The 23,623-nt window shown below is 40.9% G+C and overlaps 2 protein-coding genes and 1 pseudogene across 2 annotated transcripts in view; 1 reads left to right on the top strand and 2 right to left on the bottom strand.

Annotated features, from left to right (window-relative positions):
- tyw1 (tRNA-yW synthesizing protein 1 homolog (S. cerevisiae)) overlaps nucleotides 1–13,061 on the bottom strand; it is an 80,091-nt gene extending 67,030 nt beyond the window's left edge. The window contains 6 exon segments of the mRNA XM_071358170.1: nucleotides 9,404–9,523; nucleotides 11,977–12,155; nucleotides 12,158–12,254; nucleotides 12,533–12,548; nucleotides 12,550–12,722; nucleotides 13,029–13,061. Coding sequence (XP_071214271.1) covers nucleotides 9,404–9,523; nucleotides 11,977–12,155; nucleotides 12,158–12,254; nucleotides 12,533–12,548; nucleotides 12,550–12,722; nucleotides 13,029–13,061 — 618 coding nt within the window.
- Nucleotides 13,062–17,439: 4,378 nt separating this feature from the next.
- Nucleotides 17,440–20,378, top strand: LOC139548009 (ribosome maturation protein SBDS). The gene is made up of 5 exons (XM_071357294.1): nucleotides 17,440–17,761; nucleotides 18,490–18,619; nucleotides 18,741–18,941; nucleotides 19,286–19,450; nucleotides 19,804–20,378. The coding sequence occupies exons 1-5, from the start codon at nucleotides 17,634–17,636 to the stop codon at nucleotides 19,930–19,932; spliced, it is 753 nt and encodes a 250-aa protein (XP_071213395.1). The 5' UTR covers nucleotides 17,440–17,633; the 3' UTR covers nucleotides 19,933–20,378.
- Nucleotides 20,379–20,406: 28 nt separating this feature from the next.
- LOC139548008 (claudin-4-like) lies at nucleotides 20,407–23,218 on the bottom strand (annotated as a pseudogene).
- Between the last annotated feature and the right edge of the window lie 405 nt (nucleotides 23,219–23,623).

The following is a 23,623-nucleotide window of genomic DNA, read 5'->3' as shown; positions in this document are numbered from 1 at the left end:
CCACCGTTGGGCCCCTGGGACCAGGGGTAGAAGGCCTCTCCAGTACCTGACTCAGTGCTACTGCTCTGGGCTCTTTAAGACAGGTACAGCTCCCTCCCCCTAGCCAATCTGCCAGACTGGTGAAGTAAATTACACTGCATGGGAGAGAGGCATACCATACAGTACACCATGTAAATACACCACGCTGCCAGGAACTCGCTGTTTAACAACACCGACGCAAGATTAATGAAGTCCTGATGGAAAGTTTCCCTGAATGTATGAATAGGTATTACAGAGTCATGTTCTCAGACGCCATGATGATCGACAACTGGCCTTGGAGAGTAGCCATGTTTATCGGTCCAACCAAATTACTTGTATTGGGTACTGCTGCCACTGCCCAGACCTGACTACAGGGAACTATATGTCATCGTCTCAGAGTAGCAGAGTAACAGGGCTCTTCAAGGGCTAGTTATCGCCGGGCTGATATAGTCTGTCAGCAGTTGTAGACGTGTTCGTGTGTGAAAGTGGAGAAAGTGGATAGTGTGTGTTTGCATTCAAGCGTGCATACATTGGGCTCAGGGCTAATGCTGTTCTCAGACAGGTGACGTCTCACACCAGGGACTGTCTGCCTGCAGCAGGTTCACAGTACAGCTCCAACCACTGGTCCTGATTATTAGCTGAACTTCAAGTTTTTTTTTTAACTTTATAAAAGCACAGCTGTACACAAGAGCAAGCTGTACACAAATATGATATGAATGATGATTATACCCAACCAGACTGTATACAAATTATGAATAAAATAAGGACATACAAAGCTGATTTACTCTTTAACATATTTCATTGTGGTGAGCAAGCAAATTAAAATGATAAAATACAACAAAAAATACTAAACAACCTTAGTACAACACCTAGTGACCTTTCCAAGTGATGTTTGTTTTTTGTATAATGTTTTAAGAATGACAGTCACAAGGACCACAGGGTTTCCAGAAATCCTGGTTGGAAGGCCCAGATATCCTGCAATTCTTCAACCAGGATTTCTGGAAAACTTATGAATTTTGGGAAAGTAAATGAACTTTGTTTGGCCTAACAATAACACAAAAAAATATGAGAAAAAAATCATTCTAACCAGAAAAATGTCCAAATCTTAATAATTGTATTATCAAGCATGACATCTGTTTTAATCACAGTACCATAGTATTATGATTTAAAGAATGCCTATGATTATACATTTTTCAGAACCGGGGCCTGGAAGATTCTGTATACTATATACACCAATAACAAAACTCAAGCATTTTTCTGCACTTCTTTGCAATTCATGTGACTGAATTTGTTCTTATCAGACAGTGCACTTCCTCACGTACTGACTAGAGCCAGTGACCCACACATCCCATAGTCTCTCTCTATGTTCTCTCGGTAGCGGGGGCCAACAAAACAGCACAACAGCCTGGTTCAGCACAGCCTCAGTGGTGTTGAGTCTCAAAACAATGCCCTGTGCATCCGAAAGTATCAACAGTCTAGCTCTGGCTGGCATCTGTCTGGGTTCGAGGGGCTGTACAGAGAACACTGTCTGTCTCTGTCTGCTTATCTCCTCCTAGGCTGTGCAGTACTTTAGCTTACTGCTGGGGTAGCTGACTAAAGTTTGAGGCTCTGAGCCCAGCCAGCAGCTATCTGTCAGCTCTATCTGCTCTCTACAGCTGGGTTTATGCTGCAGAGAGAGGGGTGGCAATACATGTGTTTGTGTGTGTGTGAATGTGAAGCATGTCCGCAGTCAGACAAGCCATGTTCAGCGAGGAACTCCATCCCTGGTAGAGGGGGGCTTTTGTCGTAGGATAGAATTAATAAGTAACCCCTCACACGTGTCAGACAGTCCTCCCACATCCTCCTCCACCGTGTAAAGGGATTACTGTACTGTGCCCTGTGTCGTGTAAAAATAGCTCAATGTAAAACAGTTGTTTATACTTTGGCTAAAACCTACCTTTTATAATAGTTTATTTAGCTATACAAACAAGGTTAAACTGCTCACCTCTGAGAACAAGCAATCTCGACCAGCTAACAGCTAATTATGCTAGCTAGCTAAATCAAGGGCAAGAGAAGGTGTGAGAGAGACATCCACATGAGTTCAGCCTTCCCAGTGCAATTACTGAACTGGAAACATTTTCTTGCTGTGAGAAAATGTTACAACATGAGGTCACAATCGGAACAATCAGAATGATTAAGAATTATTTCACGCAGAAAATAATTTTTCCTCTGGCAAATACTATGTAGCAAGTTTAGGATACTGCTCTTCAACACCTCATCCCTTGACTTATTAGACCATGTCTAGGCCTGTCAGTATGGCGTAGGAGATGGTCGCCCTCTTGCTAGCGCCCAGCCAATTTTGCAGTCTTTTGTTTATTTTAGTGTTTTACTTTATTTACTCAAAGTTTTTTGTATTATATCCTATGACCGACAAGCACTTCTGAACATCAGATTGGAGGTGACTACTGTTACAGTTCTGTTTGGGTTGTTAATTAGATTTGTTCCAACATTTCTTGATTTGTTATTGTCATTTGTTTTGCATTGTTAGGAGCAAGTAACATTAGCATTTCGCTGCAACTGCTATAACATCTGCTAAACTGTGTATGCGACCAATAAACTGGGATTCGACTTTCCAAAAGATACACAACATCAATCTATGAGTGCTGTAATCTGGAGTCTCAGTGTGAGCACTATTTACTGTATCCCCGTAGTTCTGTATGGTCCAAACATGTGCCCACTGCCCTGCATGTCCCTGTGTGATGCTCACAGACACAGAGTGTAACTGCTGCTGTCCCGCATTACCCTCCCCTCAGACCTGGTCCAGATGCTTGTTGAGGGGAATCAACAATGAAACAGGACACTAAGGACAGTGGTCCTCACACAACACACCCAACACAGCAAACAGCCTAGCAGCAAGGCCAAATATACATTTAACACTCACTGTCTGGCATTGTTCCCAGATAGAGCCCAGCAAACAACAAAAATGTTTAATGCACTGCCATCAGTCTTCGAAAAGCTCACTGGACTTAAATGTGGCAGTAAAGTTATGAACAGCTATTGCCCAAGCTATTCTCCAAGGTGATTAGTCAAAGAGAATCAATAGGAGGAACAATAGTGAAGCATCATACTGTATTTCCTACTGGCAGAGTCAACAACAGAGTCAAGAGCCAGAGAGGGGTCGATACACAAAACAGCATTTGACACCTACAGTCCATAGTTTCTGATGTCAAATGTGTACAATGACGAAGAGACAAAATCAGCCCTTCTGCATATTAGGACAAATATATACCAGAGCACTGCCTGTGTCACAATAATATGACATTGAATTACATTTATCTATATACTGTACATTATCAAGAGACAGGCATTTAAGGCATTTATTCTAATTACTGTATTTACTGCCAGTAGGGTGTCCAATCAAAAAAACGCATCTTTTGATCAATGTCAATTGTGAAGATACTGCTCTTAGAAAACCAACGGTGCAAACCTCATGTTGCTATCATAATCTGTTGAAAAGTTATTGGAGTTTTTACCCCTTGTAGGATGGCCAAAATTAGGGTAACTAAATTGATGGACAGAGAAAAAGTGGTCAAAAATCTGGTAAATAGAATTGCCTCAGCTAGGCTGGATGCTGTGAGACTTAAGGCTAAACTGAAAGAATCACTGTTTAACTCGTAATCTTTCATAAAACAATATAGAGGTAAGATATATATGGATTTTGAGACTTGACGTAGTATTTTCACACGTTTTTCAAATATTTATCACATAAACAAGAATATTTCTGTGAAATGTCAAAGGAGCACTGAGCGTACCGCAAGCTTTTTATTTTCAAATCCTTTAACGTTTAATTCTGCTCGTTTCATGCTCGTTTAATTTTGCTTTTTGCGAACCTTGGAAACAACTTTGCAGATGACCACCACAACATGTAAAATCCTCAAAAGTTCCTGCGAGAAAGAGGCACCACTCTCAATAGAGCTCGGTGCTTATTATCGGATGTATTAGGTTAAGAAATCCGACTTTTTAGATAAAATGTTAAAGATATTTGAGAAATACTCATATTTGTCTTCGTTAATGTATCTTATAGCATAAGGAAGTGGCTGTTTTCCTTAGTGAGGAACATTTCCTCACTAAAGCGTGTTTTCACCCACTCTACAGAGTGGGTGGACACCCTACTGTCAGTGAATTCATTATAAGCTGAGCACAGCGATTGATGACCAGCCATCTCAATAGTGTTTTGAGAGGGAGTATGATGTATGGAGGTACAGTAAGTACTAGGCTACCTGAAAACCCGTCTTTGAGTTCCCTTAGTGGTAGAGCCATAATGCCATTTAAGCCAATCAGAAACAAGTATTCAACAATGCCATGGTAAAATCCTCGTGTAATGTCAATGGGGAGCTAACATGGATGCCATAGAATGTTGTAGTGTCATGTAAATGCATCATAATGCTCCTTCACATTCAGTTTATTAGTATTTTTTAAATATTCCACATGTAATGTTAATACTGATGGAGCGCTAACATGTCTGAGAATGTTTAAGTAAATAAATAATTCGAGATTAAAGGGCGATAACATGGCAGCCGTTCTAAATCCTGGCTGAACTCACTCTCTCCCTCTAAGACAGGATTGTGTTAAGGCACAGATCTGGGGAACGGTACAAAAAAAAAATGTCTGCACCATTGAAGGTCCAAGAACAAAGTGGCCATCATTCTTAAAAGGAAGAAGTTTGGAACCACCAAGAATCTTAGAGCTGGCCGCCCGGCCAAACTGAGCAATCGTGGAAGAAGGGCCTTGGTCAGGGAGGTGACCAAGAACCTGATTGTCACTGACAGAGCTCCCATAGTTCCTCTGTGGAGATGGTAGAACCTCCCAGAAGAACAACCATCTCTGCAGCACTCCACCAATCAGGCCTTTTTGATAGTGGCCAGTCTTTTACTCCTTAGTAAAAGACAGCCTGCTTGGAGTTTGCCAAAAGGCACCTAAAGGACTCAGACCATGAGAAACAAGATTCTCTGGTCTGATGAAACCAAGATTTAACTCTTTGGCCTGAATGCCAAGCTTCACGTCTGGAGGAAACCTGGCACCATCCCTACGGTAAAGCATGGTGGTAGCAGCATCATGCTGTGGGGATGTTTTTCAGCGGGAAGGACTGGGAGACTAGTCAGGATTAAGGGAAAGATGAACGGAGCAAAGTACAGAGATCCTTGATGAAGTCCTGAGTGCTCTGGAGCAGGTTCTCAGACTGGGGCGAAGGTTCACCTTCAAACAGGACAACAACCCTAAGCACACAGCCAAGACAACGCAGGAGTGGCTTTGGAACAAGTCTCTGAATGTCCTTGAGTGGCCCAGCCAGAACTCGGACTTGAACCCGATCGAACATCTCTGGAGAGACCAGAAAATGGCTGTGCAGCAATGCTCCCCATCCAACCTGACAGAGCTCGAGGATCTGCAGAGAAGAATGGGAGGAACTCCCCAAATACAGGTGTGCCAAGCTTGTAGCATCATAAACAAGAATAATCGAGGCTGTAATCACTGCCAAAGATGCTTCAACAAAGTACAGAGTAAAGGGTCTGAATACTTATGTAAATGTGATAGTTTCTTATTTTTAATAAATGTGCAAACATTTCTAAAAACCTGTTTTTGCTTTGTCATTATGTGGTATTGTGTGTGGATTGATGAGGGGGGGAAAAAACAGTTTAATCAATTTTAGAATATATATTCTATGGCTCTGCGTAGAACCAGCTAATGCCAAACAACTCAGCTTGGAAATGTAACGCGTGTCATCCTGACCCAAAACACCCTGCTCACTCACTGCCAGACAATGTACCTGAAAGGGTTTGTCTTTTTTCCTCCACCCAGCTCACAAAATGGGTGATTAAAATTATCTCTCCTGGAGTAAATGCTCATATAGGCCTTAATTATTTGTAAAAATATATATTCTCATTGACTGTGGATGACCATTGACAACAATGGAAAGATTATATATAATATATATATATTTTTTTTTTTTATACAGTACCAGTTAAAAGTTTGGACACATTGACTCATTCAAGGGTTTTTCTTTATTTGTATTATTTTCTACATTGTGGAATAATAGTGAAGACATCAAAACTATGAAATAACACATATGGAATCATGTAGTAACCAAAAAAAAGTGTTAATCAAATAAAAATATATTTTAGATTCTTCAAAGTAGTGGCATTCTCTCAACCAGCTTCACCTGGAATGCTGCTCCAACAGTCTTGAAGGAGTTTCCACATATGCTGAACACTTGTTGGCTGCTTTTCCTTCACTCTGCAGTTCAACTCATCCCAAACCATCTCAATTGGGTTGAGGTCGGGAAATTGTGGAGGCCAGGTCATCTGATGCAGCACTCCATCACTCTCCTTCGTGGACAAATATTCCTTACACAGCCTGGAGGTGTGTTGGGTCATTGTCCTGTTGATGAACAAATGATAGTCCCACTAAGTGCAAACCAGATGGGATGGTGTATCGCTGCAGAATGCTGTGGTAGCCATGCTGGTTAAGTGTGCCTTGAATTCTAAATAAGTCCCCAGCAAAGCACCCCACACCATCACACCTCCTCCTCTATGCTGGTAACTCTAATGAACTTATCCTCTGCAGCAGAGGTAACTCTAGGTCTTCCTTTCCTGTGGCGGTCCTCGTGAGAGCCAGTTTCATCATAGTGCTTGATGGTTTTTGTGACTGCACTTGAAGAAACTTTCAAAGTTCTTGAAATTTTCCCAGATTGACTGACTTTCATGTCTTAAAGCAATGATGGACTGGTACTGTATTTTTTTAAAGATTCTTCAGAACTATTTTAATCTCTCCCATACCCTCTACATTCCTCCTCAAATATCTCCCTAGATACAATGAATAGATTGATGCAGGCTCTCAATCTGTCTGAACTCATTGCACTCTTTTTTCTCCTCCATCACTGACACCTAGAGACGTCATACATTAACCGAACACATTGTGAACATAGAGAATATGTCAAAATTCTTAAAGTTCAAACTAAAGTGACAGAAAGAAAGGATAAAATATGTACATACTCAAGTCATTGCCTTTACTACCCTTCAGCCATACCGAGATGCTGAAAACACACAAAACAACTATTTCACACCCCGTCTTGAGCAAACACACTCTTTCCCCAGTGGGCAAACAAGAAGACTGACAGTTGGGACAGAGGTGCTCCTTCCTGGTTATAAGAGGGAAGGATAGAGTCAGAGTGGAGTCAGAGCAGGAAGGTGACACTGAAGGAAAGTGACATCACGGAGACCAGAACAGAGCAGAAAACTCTCCTTGAGTGACAGCTGTCCCAAATAGAGCTGACAATTACATTCATTTCCTCTCCTTTGCTGTCCAACAAGATCAGTCTGGATCAGGGGAGATATCAATCCCATGGTGCCTAAACAAGAATGATGCCAGAAAACTGTCTGGCACTAAACACTGCTGTGCTGACTTAAGTTTTTTTCTGTAGTAAAGATACTAACTTTTCAACACACACATCATTAGCTGCAAAGTCCTGTTAAACATGTTCATTCTGTATGCACTGCACAACGTGCAAAACACACCAGTATCAGTTCCAGGTGGCCGAAATGCCTCAAAGCCTATATAATTTACAGCATGTAGATTTCACCTCATAATCACACAATTCAATAACACCTTTAAAACATTTTGCACTACATTGTACATTATCTTGTATACATAAATAATTATCTGTAGTCAACTTTGAAGAATCCAACCTTACTAAGTATTATTTCCCTCCTAGTTAGGCAAATGTTTTGTATCATGATATGATTCATATGTTTAATATTGGGCCTGCTTGATATGTTTTTATCACTGAACACCACAATTATTTGCTAGTTGTGAGGGTTGAAAATGTTCCCATTCTGGTTCAGATGTAAAGGACATTTGTATTTATATTTATTATGGATCCCCATTAGTTCCTGCCAAGGCAGCAGCTACTCTTCCTGGGGTCCAGCAACATTGAGGCACTTACATCACACATAAAACAAAAGATCATATAACATTATTACACATCTACAATACAAAATGTATAATACCACCATATTACAATGGACGTGTGTGCATATGCATGTCTGTACCTGTGTGTGTCTTCACAGTCCCACTGTTCCATAAGGTGTATTTTAATCTGTTTTTTTAAATCTGATTCTACTGCTTGCATCAGTTACCTGATGTGCAATAGAGTTCCATGTAGCCATAGCTCTATGTAGTACTGTGCACCTCCCATAGTCTGTTCTGGACTTGGGGATTGTGAAGAGACCTCTGGTGGCATGTCTTGTGGGGTATGCATGGGTGTCTGAGCTGTATGCTAATAATTTAAACAGACAGCTCAGTGCATTCAGCTTGTCAACACTTCTTACAAAAACAAGTAGTGATGAAGTCAATCACTCCTCCACTTTGAGTCATGAGAGATTTAAATGCATATTATTAATGTTAGCTCTCCTTGTACATTTAAGGGCCAGTCGTGTTGCTCTGTTCTGAGCCAATTGTCCCTCTTTGTAGCACCTGACCACAAGACTGAACAGCAGTCAAGGTGCAACAAATCTAGGGCCTACCTTGTTGATAGTGTTGTTAAGGCAGAGCAGCACTTTATTATGGACAGACTTCTCCCTACATTAGCTACTGTTGTATCAACATGCCAATCAAATGGAAAGGTAGACCGAGAGGATGGATATTTGCAGCTCTTACTGCTTCTCTCCATCCCTTCATTCTCCAGTAGTAAGTGTGACTAAAACGAGATGAGGAGTACTGTAAATGTCTCCTCTCCTCATCTTGAGTCACTCATCCCCAGAAGTCTGGGGAGTGGGCGTCCAGAGCATGTTCACAGCTCACTCTTACGCAAGTCCCTACTTTTCCTGCCCAGGCTGGTGTCTACCAAACCATCTGCCGCTCGCTCTGCTTTTCCTTCAATGAAACCACGTTTACTCCACAGTCACATGTTCAGCTTATGTGTTAGCTGCTAAAGCAAGGCAAGGAGGCTTCACACCACTCACCCTAGTGTCCCCATGGTGCCTGAGTTCACAGAAGCCAAATAGAACATGTGCTTGTCGGCAAATCAGAAGGTAGGTGGCCTTTGACTGTGTTGTACTACAATACAATGTCAAAAACAGCCAGGAGAAGTTGTAAAGCAGTTGTAAAAAAAATATCATCATAATGGCTTATGGAGCAATAGTACAAAGTTATAAAATGCTATGGTGACCCTTCAGCCTCACAGATACAGTACCATAAAATACTATATGTCGAAACTGAAATCGAAACCATGTCTATGTTCCAATCAAGTATACATACTAGCAAACCTTGTATAATGCATGCCCATTACAATGCTTAATTTCTAGGTAGTATGCTAGTGTAAAACCCAGAGTGTGGTTTGTATCTGACTGACCTTGGTTTTCTTGATGCCGTTCAAGATGTTTCCTAGATCCTCCACATCGATGACTGAGCCTGGGCTATTCTCCTCTGACCCAGCTGTCTCCTCGTCACTACCGGACTCTACCAGCTCCTCCTGCAGATAGAAAGAGAGGGAAAGAGAGGAGTAGGGGAGAGAGCAGGTGAGAGGGAGAGGTGTAGATAGGGAAAGGTGATGGCAGAACAAGAGAGAGATGGACAGAATATGACAGGTACAGTTGAAGTCGGAAGTTTACATAGGTTGGAGTCATGAAAACTCGTTATTCAACCACTCTACAAATGTCTTGTTAACAAACTATAGTTTTTCCAAGTCAGTTAGGACATCTACTTTGTGCATGACACAAGTAATTTTTCCAACAAATTGTTACAGACAGATTATTTCACTTATAATTCATTGTATCACAATTCCAGTGGGTCAGAAGTTAACATACAAAAAGTTGACTGTGCCTTTAAACAGCTTGGAAAATTCCAGAAATTGATGTCACGGCCTTAGAAACTTCTGGTAGGCTAATTGACATCATTTGAGTCAATTGAAGGTGTACCTGTGGATGTATTTCAAGGCCTACCTTCAAACTCAGTGCCTCTTTGCTTGACATCATGGGAAAATCTAAAGAAATCAGCCAAGATCTCAGAAAAAAAATTGTAGACCTCCACAAGTCTGGTTCATCCTTGGGAGCAATTTCCAAACGCCTGAAGGTACCACGTTCATCTGTACAAACAATAGTACGCAAGTATAAACACCATGGGACCACGCAGCCGTCATACCGCTCAGGAAGGAGACACGTTCTGTCTCCTAAAGATTAATGGACTGGTGTGAAAAGTGCAAATCAATCCCAGAACAACAGCAAAGGACCTTGTGAAGATGCTGGAAGAAACGGGTACAAAAGTATCTATATCCACAGTAAAACGAGTCCTATATCGACATAACCTGAAAGGCCGCTCAGCAAGGAAGAAGCCACTGCTCCAAAACCGCCATAAAAAAGCCAGACTACGGTTTGCAACTGCACATGGGAACAAAGATCGTACTTTTTGGAGAAATGTCCTCTGGTCTGATGAAACAAAAATAGAACTGTTTGGCCATAATGGACCATCGTTATGTTTGGAGGAAAAAGGGGGCGGCTTGCAAGCCGAAGAACACCATCCCAACCGTGAAACACGGCGGTGGCAGCATCATGTTGTGGGGGTGCTTTGCTGCAGGGGGGGTCTGGTGCACTTCACAAAATAGATGGCATCATGAGGGATGAAAATTATATGGATATATTGAAGCAACATCTCAAGACATCAGTCAGGAAGTTAAAGCTTGGTCGCAAATGGGTCTTCCAAATGGACAATGACCCCAAGCATACTTCCAAAGTTGTGGCAAAATGGCTTAAGGACAACAAAGTCAAGGTATTGGAGTGGCCATCACAAAGCCCTGACCTCAATCCTATAGAAAATTTGTGGGCAGAAATAAAAAAGTGTGTGCGAGCAAGGAGGCCTACAAACCTGATTCAGTTACACCATCTCTGTCAGGAGGAAGGGCCAAAATTCACCCAACTTATTGTGGGAAGCTTGTGGAAGGCTACCCGAAACGTTTGACCAAAGTTAAACAATTTAAAGGCAATGCTACCAAATACTAATTGAGTGTATGTAAACTTCTGACCCACTGGGAATGTGATGAAAGAAAAAAAATCTGAAAGAAATCATTCTCTCTACTACTATTCTGACATTTCACATTCTTAAAATAAAGTGGTCCTAACTGACCTAAGACAGGGAATTTTTACTAGGATTAAATGTCAGGAATTGTGAAACTGAGTTTAAATGTATTTGGCTAGGGTGTATGTAAACTTCCGACTTCAACTGTAGGTGAGAACAGAGAGAGTAAGTGGAAGAAAAATAGGGAGAGATCACTCATACTTAGTACACGAGAGACCTGCTTCTCTCACTTCAAGCATCTCCTAAAGGGTCCAAACCTCCTGATTTATTAAGGCATAAATCCACAACTAATCTTAAATACATCAATGATTAAACACATCCAGGATCCCATATGGGATACATTTTATTACAAGTCATTACCTTTTGTTGAAGCTGCTTGATTAAATAAAGAAAAACATATGCATATTTATGGAGTTTAGGAACTCCTCGGGCTACGTGGCTGATTAAAATGATGTTGCCCACCACAAGTTTGTCGGCATTGGCAGGATTAAATGAAAGCTAAATGGATGCATTGTAGATAAATCATACTGATTAGCCTTCACACTGTAGTTTCTTCACTCTCCTCTACTCGCTGAACATCACCCCTGCTGCGTACAGCACTGAAGACAGCAGGAAGAGAAAGTAGCACCGCTAACTCACGTTACCATGACAATAGGAGAAAGAGGGTATGTGCATGCATGCGTGTTTAATAATAGCAGTAGTGTCAAGGAATCCATACCAGATAAGTGTAATAAGAAATACCTTATTGTGGACAGCATAAACCTGCATGGAGTTACGTGAACTATGAATCAGCTCTATGAGATAGCATTAGTAACGGGAGGTATGCATGTTAAGAGTAGTTACGTTTAGTCTTACCTCAGAGCTGAGCTGTTCTGGAAATGCCTGATAGTCCGCAGTCTTCTCCTGTGGTTTCTTCCTGTTGCTGGTCTTACAGGAGCTGCACATCTTACAGTTTCCACTACAGTTCTTCTGCCCTGCAACCAGGGCCTGCAGGCAGCTCAGGAACTTGGTCTTCCAGACCAGAAAGTCAGCCTGCCATTGTGGCTCTTCACTACGTTGCAGTTGCCATCTCCTCTGGACAGAACCCGGATGCCACTCAGCATCCACAGCCACTTGTTCACATTCTTACTCACCTAAGGGAGAGGGCAGAAGGGGTTGAATGTGTTTTCAGTGAGTCTAGCAAAAATGGATGATTAGCTATGGTACAGGAGAGAACAGTAATAGTGGTAATGATAATAGATTGAATGAGCTAAGTATTCTAGTGTGTACAAAAGAGGAATGTATAATATGCAAAAAATATCCATGAAAGTATCAGATAAGCAAAGAAACTGATTGCAAGTGTAAGTAGCAGCACCACACATAGTGGAAACATATCAATAGGAGACAGACAGTATTTTGTCAGATCTCTTACCGTATTGTAATGGCTGCCATACAGAGTTGCCCAGGCCAAACACTGCATATCTCAGTCCTTTCAGGTAGGCTTTCCCATATCTGAAGTCAGTGGATGCCTCCTCCAGACACCTCCAGAACCATTCAGCATTTTCTGTGGGCTGTCTGTCAGTGTACATAGCCAATAGGAACATACAGATCAACTTGGAGCACTGGAGAGAGCGACGTCATCAAAAATGACGAAAGTGGCACAAGATAAACAAATGCAGAATATGTAACATATACATATAGAATAAGGATAAAGGATCTCTCCGGCACTTTATACAGGAATGGCCCCATTTCTGGATGCAAAAACAGGATGCAGCGATGAACAACTTACTGCATTACATGCAACCAGAGTGAAAGTAGGAATCAATAACAGCTACATAGGGAGCACAATGATGACGTATGAGGACGACAATTTGCGGGCAGAACAAATCTCCAAAGCAGAGCAACATTGTAAATGATTTAAGCCCTACAGGGCAGCCAGTGTAAGGTGCCCCTTGCCCCATGGTTTCCTACAGCAGAGAGCTGCCTGCAACACTATGCTGCTCGAGGAAGAGAGGATCATGATTGAACACTGGGCACAAAGAGTCAATGCACAGAGCATCTGAAACTAGATCTCTGGGCCGGAGGCCGGGCCGAGCACCCGTGGTAATTTCTCTTTGGAGATAAAAATCCCTCTCCCGAACTGTAAAGTATCTCTGTTGAATAAATGGCAATTTCCTCTCAGTCTGCTGTGCCAGGCAACAAATCTCCTATTAATTTCTCAGCTGGTGAAGTATTGCCCAACAAAATGTAATACTGATGAAAATAATCAATCTTTCCTGGTTGAACGGGATTCATTTTAAATATTTATACCTGTGCCAGCCATTGGTTTGAAGAATAAAAATAAATAATAGAGGCAAACTTGGGGTTGACAGATGGAAGCCAGATGGAAGCCACATGACAGCCCGCTTGGAGTTTGCCAAAAGGCACCTAAAAGACTCTCAGACCATGAGAAACAAGATTCTCTGGTCTGATGAAACCAAGATTTAACTATTTGTCCTGAATGCCAAGCATCACGTCTGGAGGAAACCTGGCACCATCCCTACGGTCAAGCATGGTGGTGGCGGCATCATGCTGTGGGGATGTTTTTCAGCGGCAGAGACTGGGAGACTAGTCAGGATTAAGGGAAAGATTAACGGAGCAAAGTACAGAGAGATCCTTGATGAAGTCCTGAGTGCTCTGGAGCAGGTTCTCAGACTGGGGCGAAGGTTCACCTTCAAACAGGGAAACAACCCTAAGCACACAGCCAAGACAACGCATGAGTGGCTTTGGGACAAGACTCTGAATGTCCTTGAGTGGCCCAGCCAGAGCCCAGACTTGAACCCGATCGAACATCGCTAGAGAGACCTGAAAGTCTAACCTGACAGAGCTTGAGAGGATCTGCAGAGAATGGGAGAAACTCCCCAAATACAGGTGTACCAAGCTTGTAGTGTCATACCCAAGAAGACTCAAGGCTGTAATCGCTGCCAAAGGTGCTTCAACAAAGTTTTGAATAAAGGGTCTGAATACTTATGGAAATGTGATGTGTTTTTTTTATTTGCAAACATTTCTAAAAACCTGTTTTTGCTTTGTCATTATGGGGTATTGTGTGTAAATTGATGGGGGGAAAACTATTACATTTATTTTAAAATAAGGCTGTAACTTAACAAAATGTGGAAAAAGTAAAGGGGTTTAAATACTTTCCAAATGCACTGTATATGAAAATTAGGCCTAAAGGTTTCCAAAAACCGTATCGCAAGGGAAGATTAACATTTGTAACCGTTAAAAAAAGAGAGTTGGGACTGTAGTAAACATTGGCCGTGCTGTGATCCATACGTTTCGAATAAGAAACCTATGGCTATGTATGGCCCCTTGGGTTCTCGGGAGTTAATAAAAACCATGCATCCCTAAAACTATTATTTTCTCTTAAACCAACATTTTTTTACCCCTGTATTACAAAAAAAGTCCATGGTTGCAGAATCACCCTCTTACCTTTGCAGTTCCAGTCTGTGATCCATAGAATATCTGTGCTTTAGATACATGAACCACTTAACACTGTAACCATCCCACTTCACAGCTTTGTAGAGCCAGGGGGTCACTGGATTGGTAAGAGTATTCTAATGGGGTACAGAGAAAAATAACATGTGTGAGGCACAGATTCAGTTCCAGTGATAGTCATTCATTTGCAGAGCTTGGGACTACAAAGTTCTATCTTCCATCTGCAAAAAAAATGATTCTGAGATAATTGGTTTTAAAGTTCCGAATCCTCATTGGTTTGAATGATGTCAGCAATTTTTTAAAATTGTATTCTTTTGAACTTAACATGATTTGGGGTATTTAGAGAACTATATACAGTTGAAGTCGGAAGTTTGCATACACCCTAGCCAAATACATTTAAACTCAGTTTTTCACAAATCCTGACATTTATTCCAATAAAAAAAAACCTGTCTTAGGTCAGTTAGGATCACCACTTTATTTTAAGAATGTGAAATGTCAGAATAGTAGTAGAGAGAATTATTTATTTCAAACCGTAGTCTGGCTTTTTTATGGTGGTTTTGGAGCAGTGGCTTCTTCATGGCTGAGCGGCCTTTCAGGTTATGTCGATATAGGACTCGTTTTACTGTGGAAATAGATACTTTTGTACCCGTTTCCTCCAGCATCTTCACAAGGTCCTTTGCTGTTGTTCTGAGATTGATTTGCACTTTTCGCACCAAAGTACGTTCATCTCTAGGAGACAGAATGCGTCTCCTTCCTGAGCGGTATGAAGGCTGCGTGGTCCCATGGTGTTTATACTTGCGTACTATTGTTTGTACAGACGAATGTGGTACCTTCAGGCCTTTGGAAATTGCTCCCAAGGATGAACCAAACTTGTGGAGGTCTTTTTTTTTCCTGAGGTCTTGGCTGATTTCTTGTGATTTTCCAATGATGTCAAGCAAACAGGCACTGAGTTTGAAGGTAGGCCTTGAAATACATCCACAGGTACACCTCCAATTGACTCAAATGATATCAATTAGCCTATCAGAAGCTTCTAAAGCCATTACATAATTTTCTGGAATTTTCCAAGCTGTTTGAAGGCACAGTCACACTTAGTGTATGTAAACTTCTGACCCACTGGAATTGTGATACAGTGAATTATAAGTGAAATAATCTGTCTGTAAACAATTGTTGGAAAAATTACTTGTGTCGTGCACAAAGTAGATGTCCTAATCGACTTGGAAAAACTATAGTTTGTTAACAAGACATTTGTGGAGTGGTTGAAAAACGAGATTTAATGACTCCAACATAAATGTATGTAAACTTTCGACTTCAACTGTAGGTAGAGAACATTGTACAGAACAATGTCAACGACTCAATTTTGACAAATGCAGATATAACCTTGTAGTCCCAAGCTCTCAATTTGACTCTTACATGTATTAATTTACCAGTAGACAAATACATAATTAGAATTAATAGAAATGTAAACAGAACTGCTCTTTGAGCAAATAATAAGGTAAGAGTTAAATGATCTTTTTCAATTCCATTTTCAGTGAGAACCAAATTCCAACCAAAACATCGGCAGCTGTGTGCAAGTATATCCTGTTCTTAATTTAAATGGCGAAAAGGTGATAAAAACTGGGAAAGTATGCATATTTTTCTTTATGAAACACCATTTTCCACCATGCTAAAGTAGCTAATGCTAATCCTGGATGTTGTATATATTAGTTTTAGAGGAATGATTCCAGTAATTTTTCAAATTAACTGCCAATATGCCAACATTCCATTCAAACAATGCAGTCAAACCACAGCCACATACTGGCTGAAATCAGTTGATGATATGACTTAGACAAGTTGGAAATGCAACAAGAATTGATATTGTATCATATAATAGCACTCACAGCTTTCCAAGAAAACAACAAAAAGAAACATTTATGGTCTGTTACACATAAAAGGTTATTTATACAGAACATTGGTATGAAACCCTTATAAACTGTATTTTTAATTCTGACTATTTTAGGTTGCCAATAATTTTATTACACAATTTCTCATTCTGTCATATGCCTTACTTTTATTTTCCTGCATAAGTAAAATCAGGATTATGCCTCAACTGCTGTTCATTCCAATTAGACTGGTTTGAATTTCTCCCTGACCAATATGGCTGCCATTTACAACCCATTCTGGAACTTTTAGGGTTTATGACCTTCTCTTCTAATAATTTAATAGTATCTCTATACATACGCTAAATATGATCTCTATACTATACATACACACATCAGCTACAGATCTCAGAAAGGGCACAAAAGTTATTTTTGAAATAGAATCTAGCAGCTGCTACCAGGCTCGAGGACATTCTTTCACTGACATTAAAAAAAATGCGCTGACTGACCTTCTCTGCGCCATCCTCATCTCACCTTTCACTTTCAGATACCCAGTTCTCTTCTCTGCGACACTCTCACTCACCATCAATATCAGCGTCAAAAACATGGGTTATCAAATCCAAAAGCAGTAAAGTTGAGGCCCGCAACATTGTTTCTTTCTCCTGTGCAATGTTTTGTATCATCAATGTAAATATTGACAAACGTGTTAGGAACATCAAAGTTCAACAGCTGGGAGCAGCCATAATTGTTATCATGATGAAACGAAATACATTGTGGGAATTGGAGGTTTAATTATACTACAGATATTTTATGATTATCCCATAGGCATAGCCATATTTTTACACCCCTCTATTCCATTACTTTGCAACAGAGTTTTTAAGCATTCAATTATATTCTCTGAATGAAATACCACGGTACAGGAACAACTTCATTTACACGTGATATTTTATGCAAAGTATCTAGTTTGTCAAATACATAAAAAGTAAACATATTTGTATTTATTCGTAGCAGTCGTTATGGTACCGTATAAAATGTAAATGTTTAAAAAAAAATACTAAACAATTCCAGAGACCAACAAAAAATAGGACCGTTTGCACGTAGTATGTTTCAGTCCGGCGGAATTTTTGTGAAACTCATAGCACACCAACGCCGCTAAAAAATATATAGTGTTACTGACATTCATCTGTCTTGTAAAGCAGAAATATGTCTATATTTACACCAACAAACCAGATCCGACTCACAAATGTGGCGGTGGTGAGGATGAAAAAGGGAGGAAAACGATTTGAAATCGCTTGCTACAAAAATAAAGTGATGAGCTGGAGATCTGGAGCGTGAGTATTTTAGGAATTTAGCTAGCTGCGTAGCTATGATAGCTAACGTTAGCTAGTTGGATCTGTTTGATACCCACCGAGGCATATAGCAAACACTAGTAGTATTACGACTAATGGTAGTATGTTTTCAGCTTTGATGTATTTATAATTAGCTATGAATGTAACTAAATAATATGTAAATAATACAATATAATGTGCTGTTTCAGAGTAGCAAGTCATGACTCATGTCATCGTCATGGCTCACTTATCGTGCATCATATTCTTAACCAGAGTCGAGAGGCTGTGGAATAATAAGGATATGAGGAACAGTCTAGGTGCCATGTGTTTTGCATCACTGATTATTTGGACTTTGAGTCATCTACACCTGGCATCTTTTGAATTTCAAAAGGGGACACCCCCTCGAACCAAATCCAGTAGCTGGTCTGAGTTCACACAATATTTGTTTTCAGGTTGTCGAGATTAGCCTATCAATACCTATATATATTGAAAGCATCATCTAGCACAGTGTTTCTGTCCTGGGGAACCAAAGGGGTGCACGTTTTTGCCCTAGCACTATTCACCTGATTCCACTAACTAACTCATTGTCAAACCTTTGATTAGTGAAATCAGGTGTGTAGTGCTAGGGCAGAAATGTGCACCCCAGGACTAGGATTAAGAAACTGAGATAGCAAAGCCCCATGTAAACACTTAATAAATCCCAATGCCATTTTCATTTTCCAATTACACAGAGAGAAGGACCTGGATGAAGTGCTGCAGACCAGCTCTGTTTTCAATAATGTTTCAAAGGGTCAGGTTGCCAAGAAAGATGATCTGTCAAAAGCCTTTGGAACAGATGACCTGACAGAGATATGTAAACAAGTAAATACATTGACAGATAAACAGAACACCAGTAATCAATATTACTCACATTCATTCAACGTTATGTATTGCTGTTAGATTTGCCTATTCAGTATGTCTTTTTTTTTCCTTTGTTGGTCAGATTTTAGCTAAAGGAGAACTCCAGGTTTCAGACAAGGAGAGGCAGAGCCAGTTGGAGACGAGTTTCAGAGACATTGCGACCATCGTGGCAGAGAAGTGTGTGAACCCAGAGACCAAGCGACCATACACAGTCAACCTCATAGAGAGGGCCATGAAGGATATCCACTACTCTGTCAAGGCCAACAAAAGCACCAAGCAGCAGGTAGGGCTGGGACAAAAGGTTGTTGCTACAGTACACTCTGGAGTCTACACATTTGCCATATTTTAATATAAACGTCATGGATGAACGGCTGAACATGAATGAACGGCTTTGTTTTAAATGCTCACTCACTGTGCAAACTGTGTGTACAAGCGGTAGCTAGATTTAGCCATAAATGATTTCCTTTAAGTGTGAGGAGTTTAGTCTGTCATATTAAACACTGAACCTGTTTGTTGTTTAGCTACATAAACCAGAATACTTACTGGGTTTCAGTACATACCAACTACTGACAGTCTTTGTCATGCTAATGCTAATGCCCCATGAATCTAACTGCTGTTTGTTCCAAGGCTCTGGAGGTGATTAGGCAGCTGAAGGAGTCCATAGAGATCCAGAGGGCCCACATGAGGCTGAGGCTGGTCCTGCCGGCCAAAGACGGCAAGAGGCTGAAGGAGAAACTCAAACCCCTCCTCAAGGTGGTGGAAAGTGAAGACTTTGACGACCAGCTGGAGATGGTGAGAGACAGATCCCTCTGGTTTATACTAGGCTTCACCATAGGGCTCTAAAGCACATGTGTCAAACTCATTTCACAAAGGTCCGAGTGTCTGCGAGTTTTCACTCCTCCCTTGTACTTGATTGATGAATTAAGGTCACTAATTAGTAAAGAGCTCCCCTCACCTGGTTGTTTAGGTCTTAATTGAAAGGATAAACCAAAAACCTGCAGAAAACTAGGCCGTCCATTGAATGAGTTTGACACCCCTGCTCTAAACTAAAATAGTTATCTAGACTTGATACCCAAAGGAATATGTAATATACTGTTTTATATATATATATATATATATAAAATCTCCCTCCCTCCATCCTCCAGGTGTGTCTGGTGGACCCGGGCTGCTTCAGGGAAATAGATGAGTTGATCCGCTGTGAGACGAAAGGTAAAGGTTCCCTGGAGGTGCTCAGTCTGAAGGATGTGGAAGAGGGAGACGAGAGGCTGGAATAGCCTTCACACAGAGCCCTATAGGACTACATACATACACTATCTTACCACCACCGCTGCCACACAAACTGCAAACTCCTCATTAAAGAGGCTGCTATTTCTAATACCAATGGAGCCCTTCTTATTTCCAGTGTCTGTTCTAATATTAGGTTTTGGTTGAAGATCTGATAACATTCAGTATTTTTGCTGTGAGCATGCACCACTCGAATGTTTGCTTGTAAACAAAAAATTACTATAATTTAATGAAGTTCATTTTGTGAGTCAACTTCTTCTAAAGTAATTCATATGGCTTTGACCCTGCCTTTCATTTTACCCAGTTTACCATTTCGCCATGTTTGAAAAGTCATATTTTGTTATGAATAGTTTATTTAACCGCTTAATTTATATATGTTTCTTCATAATTAAATATGAGTCTTATAAACAATTGCAAATAAAAACTTAATCTATTTCATTGTTTTTATTAATTATTTTGTGATTACTATGGCATAGTCTCTCCAAAAATGGTGTCAATAGCCCTATGGCAATACAGTAGATATGACATTTTATCCCAAGTTTATACCATTATTGTAAGATACAGTGCCTTCAGAATGTATTCATACTTTGACTTATTCCACATTTTGTCCCAAACAAAAATCTTCTCACCCATCTACACACAATACCCCATAATGACATGTTTTTAGAAATGTTTGCAAATGTATTAAATCTTTTATTTATCCTTTATTTAACTAGGAAAGTCAGTTAAGAACAAATTCTTATTTACAATGACGGCCTAGGAACAGTGGGTTAACTGCCTTGTTCAGGGGCAGAACGACAGATTTGTACCTTGTTAGCTCGGGGATTTGATGTAGCAACCTTTCGGTTACTGGCCCAACACTATCTGCCGCCCCAAATACCGAAATATATCAATATGTTAGAATCACCTTTGGTAGCGATTACAGCTGTGAGTGTTTCTGGGTAAGTCTCTTATGAGCTTTGCACACCTGGATTGTACAATATTTACACATGATTTCTTTTCAAATTCTTCAAGCTCTGGCAAGTTGGTTGTTGATCGAGCCATTTTCAAGTCTTGCCATAGATTTTCAAGCCGATTTAAGTCAAAACTAACTGTCCCACTCAGGAACATTCCATGTCTTGGTAAACAACTCTAGTGTATACTTGGCCTTGTTTTAGGTTATTATCCTGCTGAAAGGTGAATTTGTCTTCCAGTGTCTTTTGTGAAGCAGACTGAATCAGGTTTTCCTCAAGGATTTTGCCTGTGCTTACATTATCTCTATTCCGTTTCTTTTTATCCACAAAAAAATTCCCTACTCCTTGCCGATGACAAATATGCCCATTACATGATGCAGCCACCTCCATGTTTGAAAATATGAAGAGGGGTAATCAGTGATGTGTTGTGTTGGATTTGCACCAAACATAATGCTTTGTATTCAGGGCATGAAGTCAATTTCTTTGACACATTTTTCGCACTTTTACTTTAGTGCCTTATTGCAATCAGGATGCATGTTTTGGAATATTTTTATTCTCTACAAGCTTACTTCTTTTCACTTGGTCATTTAGGTTAGTATTGTGGAGTAACTAAATGTCGTTGATCCTCAGTTTTCTCTTATTACAGCCATTAAACACTGTAACTTAAAGTCACCATTGGCCTCAGTGAAATCCCTGAGTGGTTTCCTTCCTCTCGGGCAACTGAGTTAGGAAGGACACCTGTATCTTTGTAGTGACTGGATGTATTGATACATCATCCAATGTGTAGTAAATAACTTCACCATGCTTAAAGGGATATTCAATATCTGCTTTTTTATACCCATCTACCAATCGGTGCCTTTCTTTGCAAGGCAGTGGAAAACCTCCTTGATCTTTGTGGTTGAATCTGTGTTTGAAATTCACTGCTCGACTGAGGGACCTTACAGATAATTGTATGTGTGGGGTGCAGAGATGAGGTAGTCATTCAAAAGTAATGTTAAACACTATTATTGCACACAGAGCCAGTCCATGCAACTTATGTGACTTGTTAAGCAAATGTTTACTGAATACGTATTGACTGAAGACATTTCAGCTTTTACATTTATATTCATTGGTAAAAATTTCTAAAAACATAATTCCACTTTGATATTATGGGGTATTGTGTGTAGGCCAGTGACATAAAATCTCAATTTAATCCATTTTAAATTCAGGCTGTACCACAACAAAATGTGGAAAAGGTCAAGGGGTGTGAATACTTTCTGAAGCCACTGTAACACTTTAATGGTAAACCTTCACCACCAATACAGAAATTAAGCAAATTGACAACATTTCAGACCCAATTATTACAGTTGAAAGCGCAATTTACTCTCCATGGTTAGTGCTACTCCTTTACCTCTATCCTAAATTCTTCAACATCTTTCAAAGTGCTTCTTTGCAGTGGAAGCATGACTTCTAACATTGACTATAGTACCTAGAGGTCTATTCATACCTGATTGCATCTTCTCATGAAGGCTGTGTTGTTGCCCGAGCATACTGGCTGTGTCTAAATTCAGTCCAGGATAACCTGGCGTATAACCCCCTCTTTCTGACTCCTGCTGCTGGAATGTGGGTAATCTAGTACTGAGAAACCCTCCCCCTACTACCATTAGAGAGGAGGAGATCCATCCTATGTACAGGGCAGCTCCCCAGTCTCTCCTCAGCACCACAGCGCCCTCCAGTGGCTTGTTAGTGTGGTGGCAGGTCCAGGCTACAGGGACAAACAGACCACAAACACCACACAGGAGGCAACTTTCACATGATTCCTCTTCGGAAACCAAACCTCTCCAATGATACTGATGACCACAGCACCTATACAAGCCATGATCAAGCCTCTCTATGTTCAGAAGTTTCCAGAGAGAGATAACAAAGACTGGTAGAAGGAGCAGTGGAGGCTACCGTCATGGTTGAGGTCCCAGTGGTCCCATTCCAGCCACACCCCATCTCAGTATGCCGACAGCGTGGCTGTGGAGTAGTCCAGAGTACCGCTGACTTTCCACAGGGGCAGGCAGCGGGTAAGGATGGCGCACGGCCAGCCTGTAATGCCCAGGCCCAACGCTGCTAGCTCCAACTGCCTCTTCATGACTGAGCTGAGCTTAGCTCCTCACAGGAAGCAGGGCTTGACCAGCTGCAGGCACAGTCTGTGTGCCTGTGTGTGTGCATGCGTGCCTGTGTGTGAGTCTAGCCTGTGTGATGTGAAACCGGTCCTCACAGATTCCTGAAAAGAAAAGGGCGTGGGGCAGCAGTCCTGCTCTACAACTGGGGAATAAAGGGGATTCCTTCTGTTTATTGTGACATGGTTTCACAACAATCCCTCTTTTTCAGTTTTGCCACTCAGTCGCTAAAACAAAGATGACACTGTGTGCTTTGTTGACTTCAGCCTCTGACTCTGTGGTCTTATAGGAAAATGTCATTGTTAAATAAGCCTTGTGTGCCTCCCCAAATACAGCATCTTTCATACTTACATTTACATTTAAGTCATTTAGCAGACGCTCTTATCCAGAGCGACTTACAAATTGGTGCATTCACCTTATGATATCCAGTGGAACAACCACTTTACAATAGTGCATCTAACTCTTTTAAGGGGGGGGGGGGTTAGAAGGATTACTTTATCCTATCCTAGGTATTCCTTAAAGAGGTGGGGTTTCAGGTGTCTCCGGAAGGTGGTGATTGACTCCGCTGACCTGGCGTCGTG

Source organism: Salvelinus alpinus, chromosome 21, assembly GCF_045679555.1.
Source record: "Salvelinus alpinus chromosome 21, SLU_Salpinus.1, whole genome shotgun sequence".
NCBI classification, from domain to species: Eukaryota; Metazoa; Chordata; class Actinopteri; order Salmoniformes; family Salmonidae; genus Salvelinus; species Salvelinus alpinus.
Note: the sequence above shows the minus strand (reverse complement) of the source record. Positions and strands in the feature narration are given on the sequence as shown.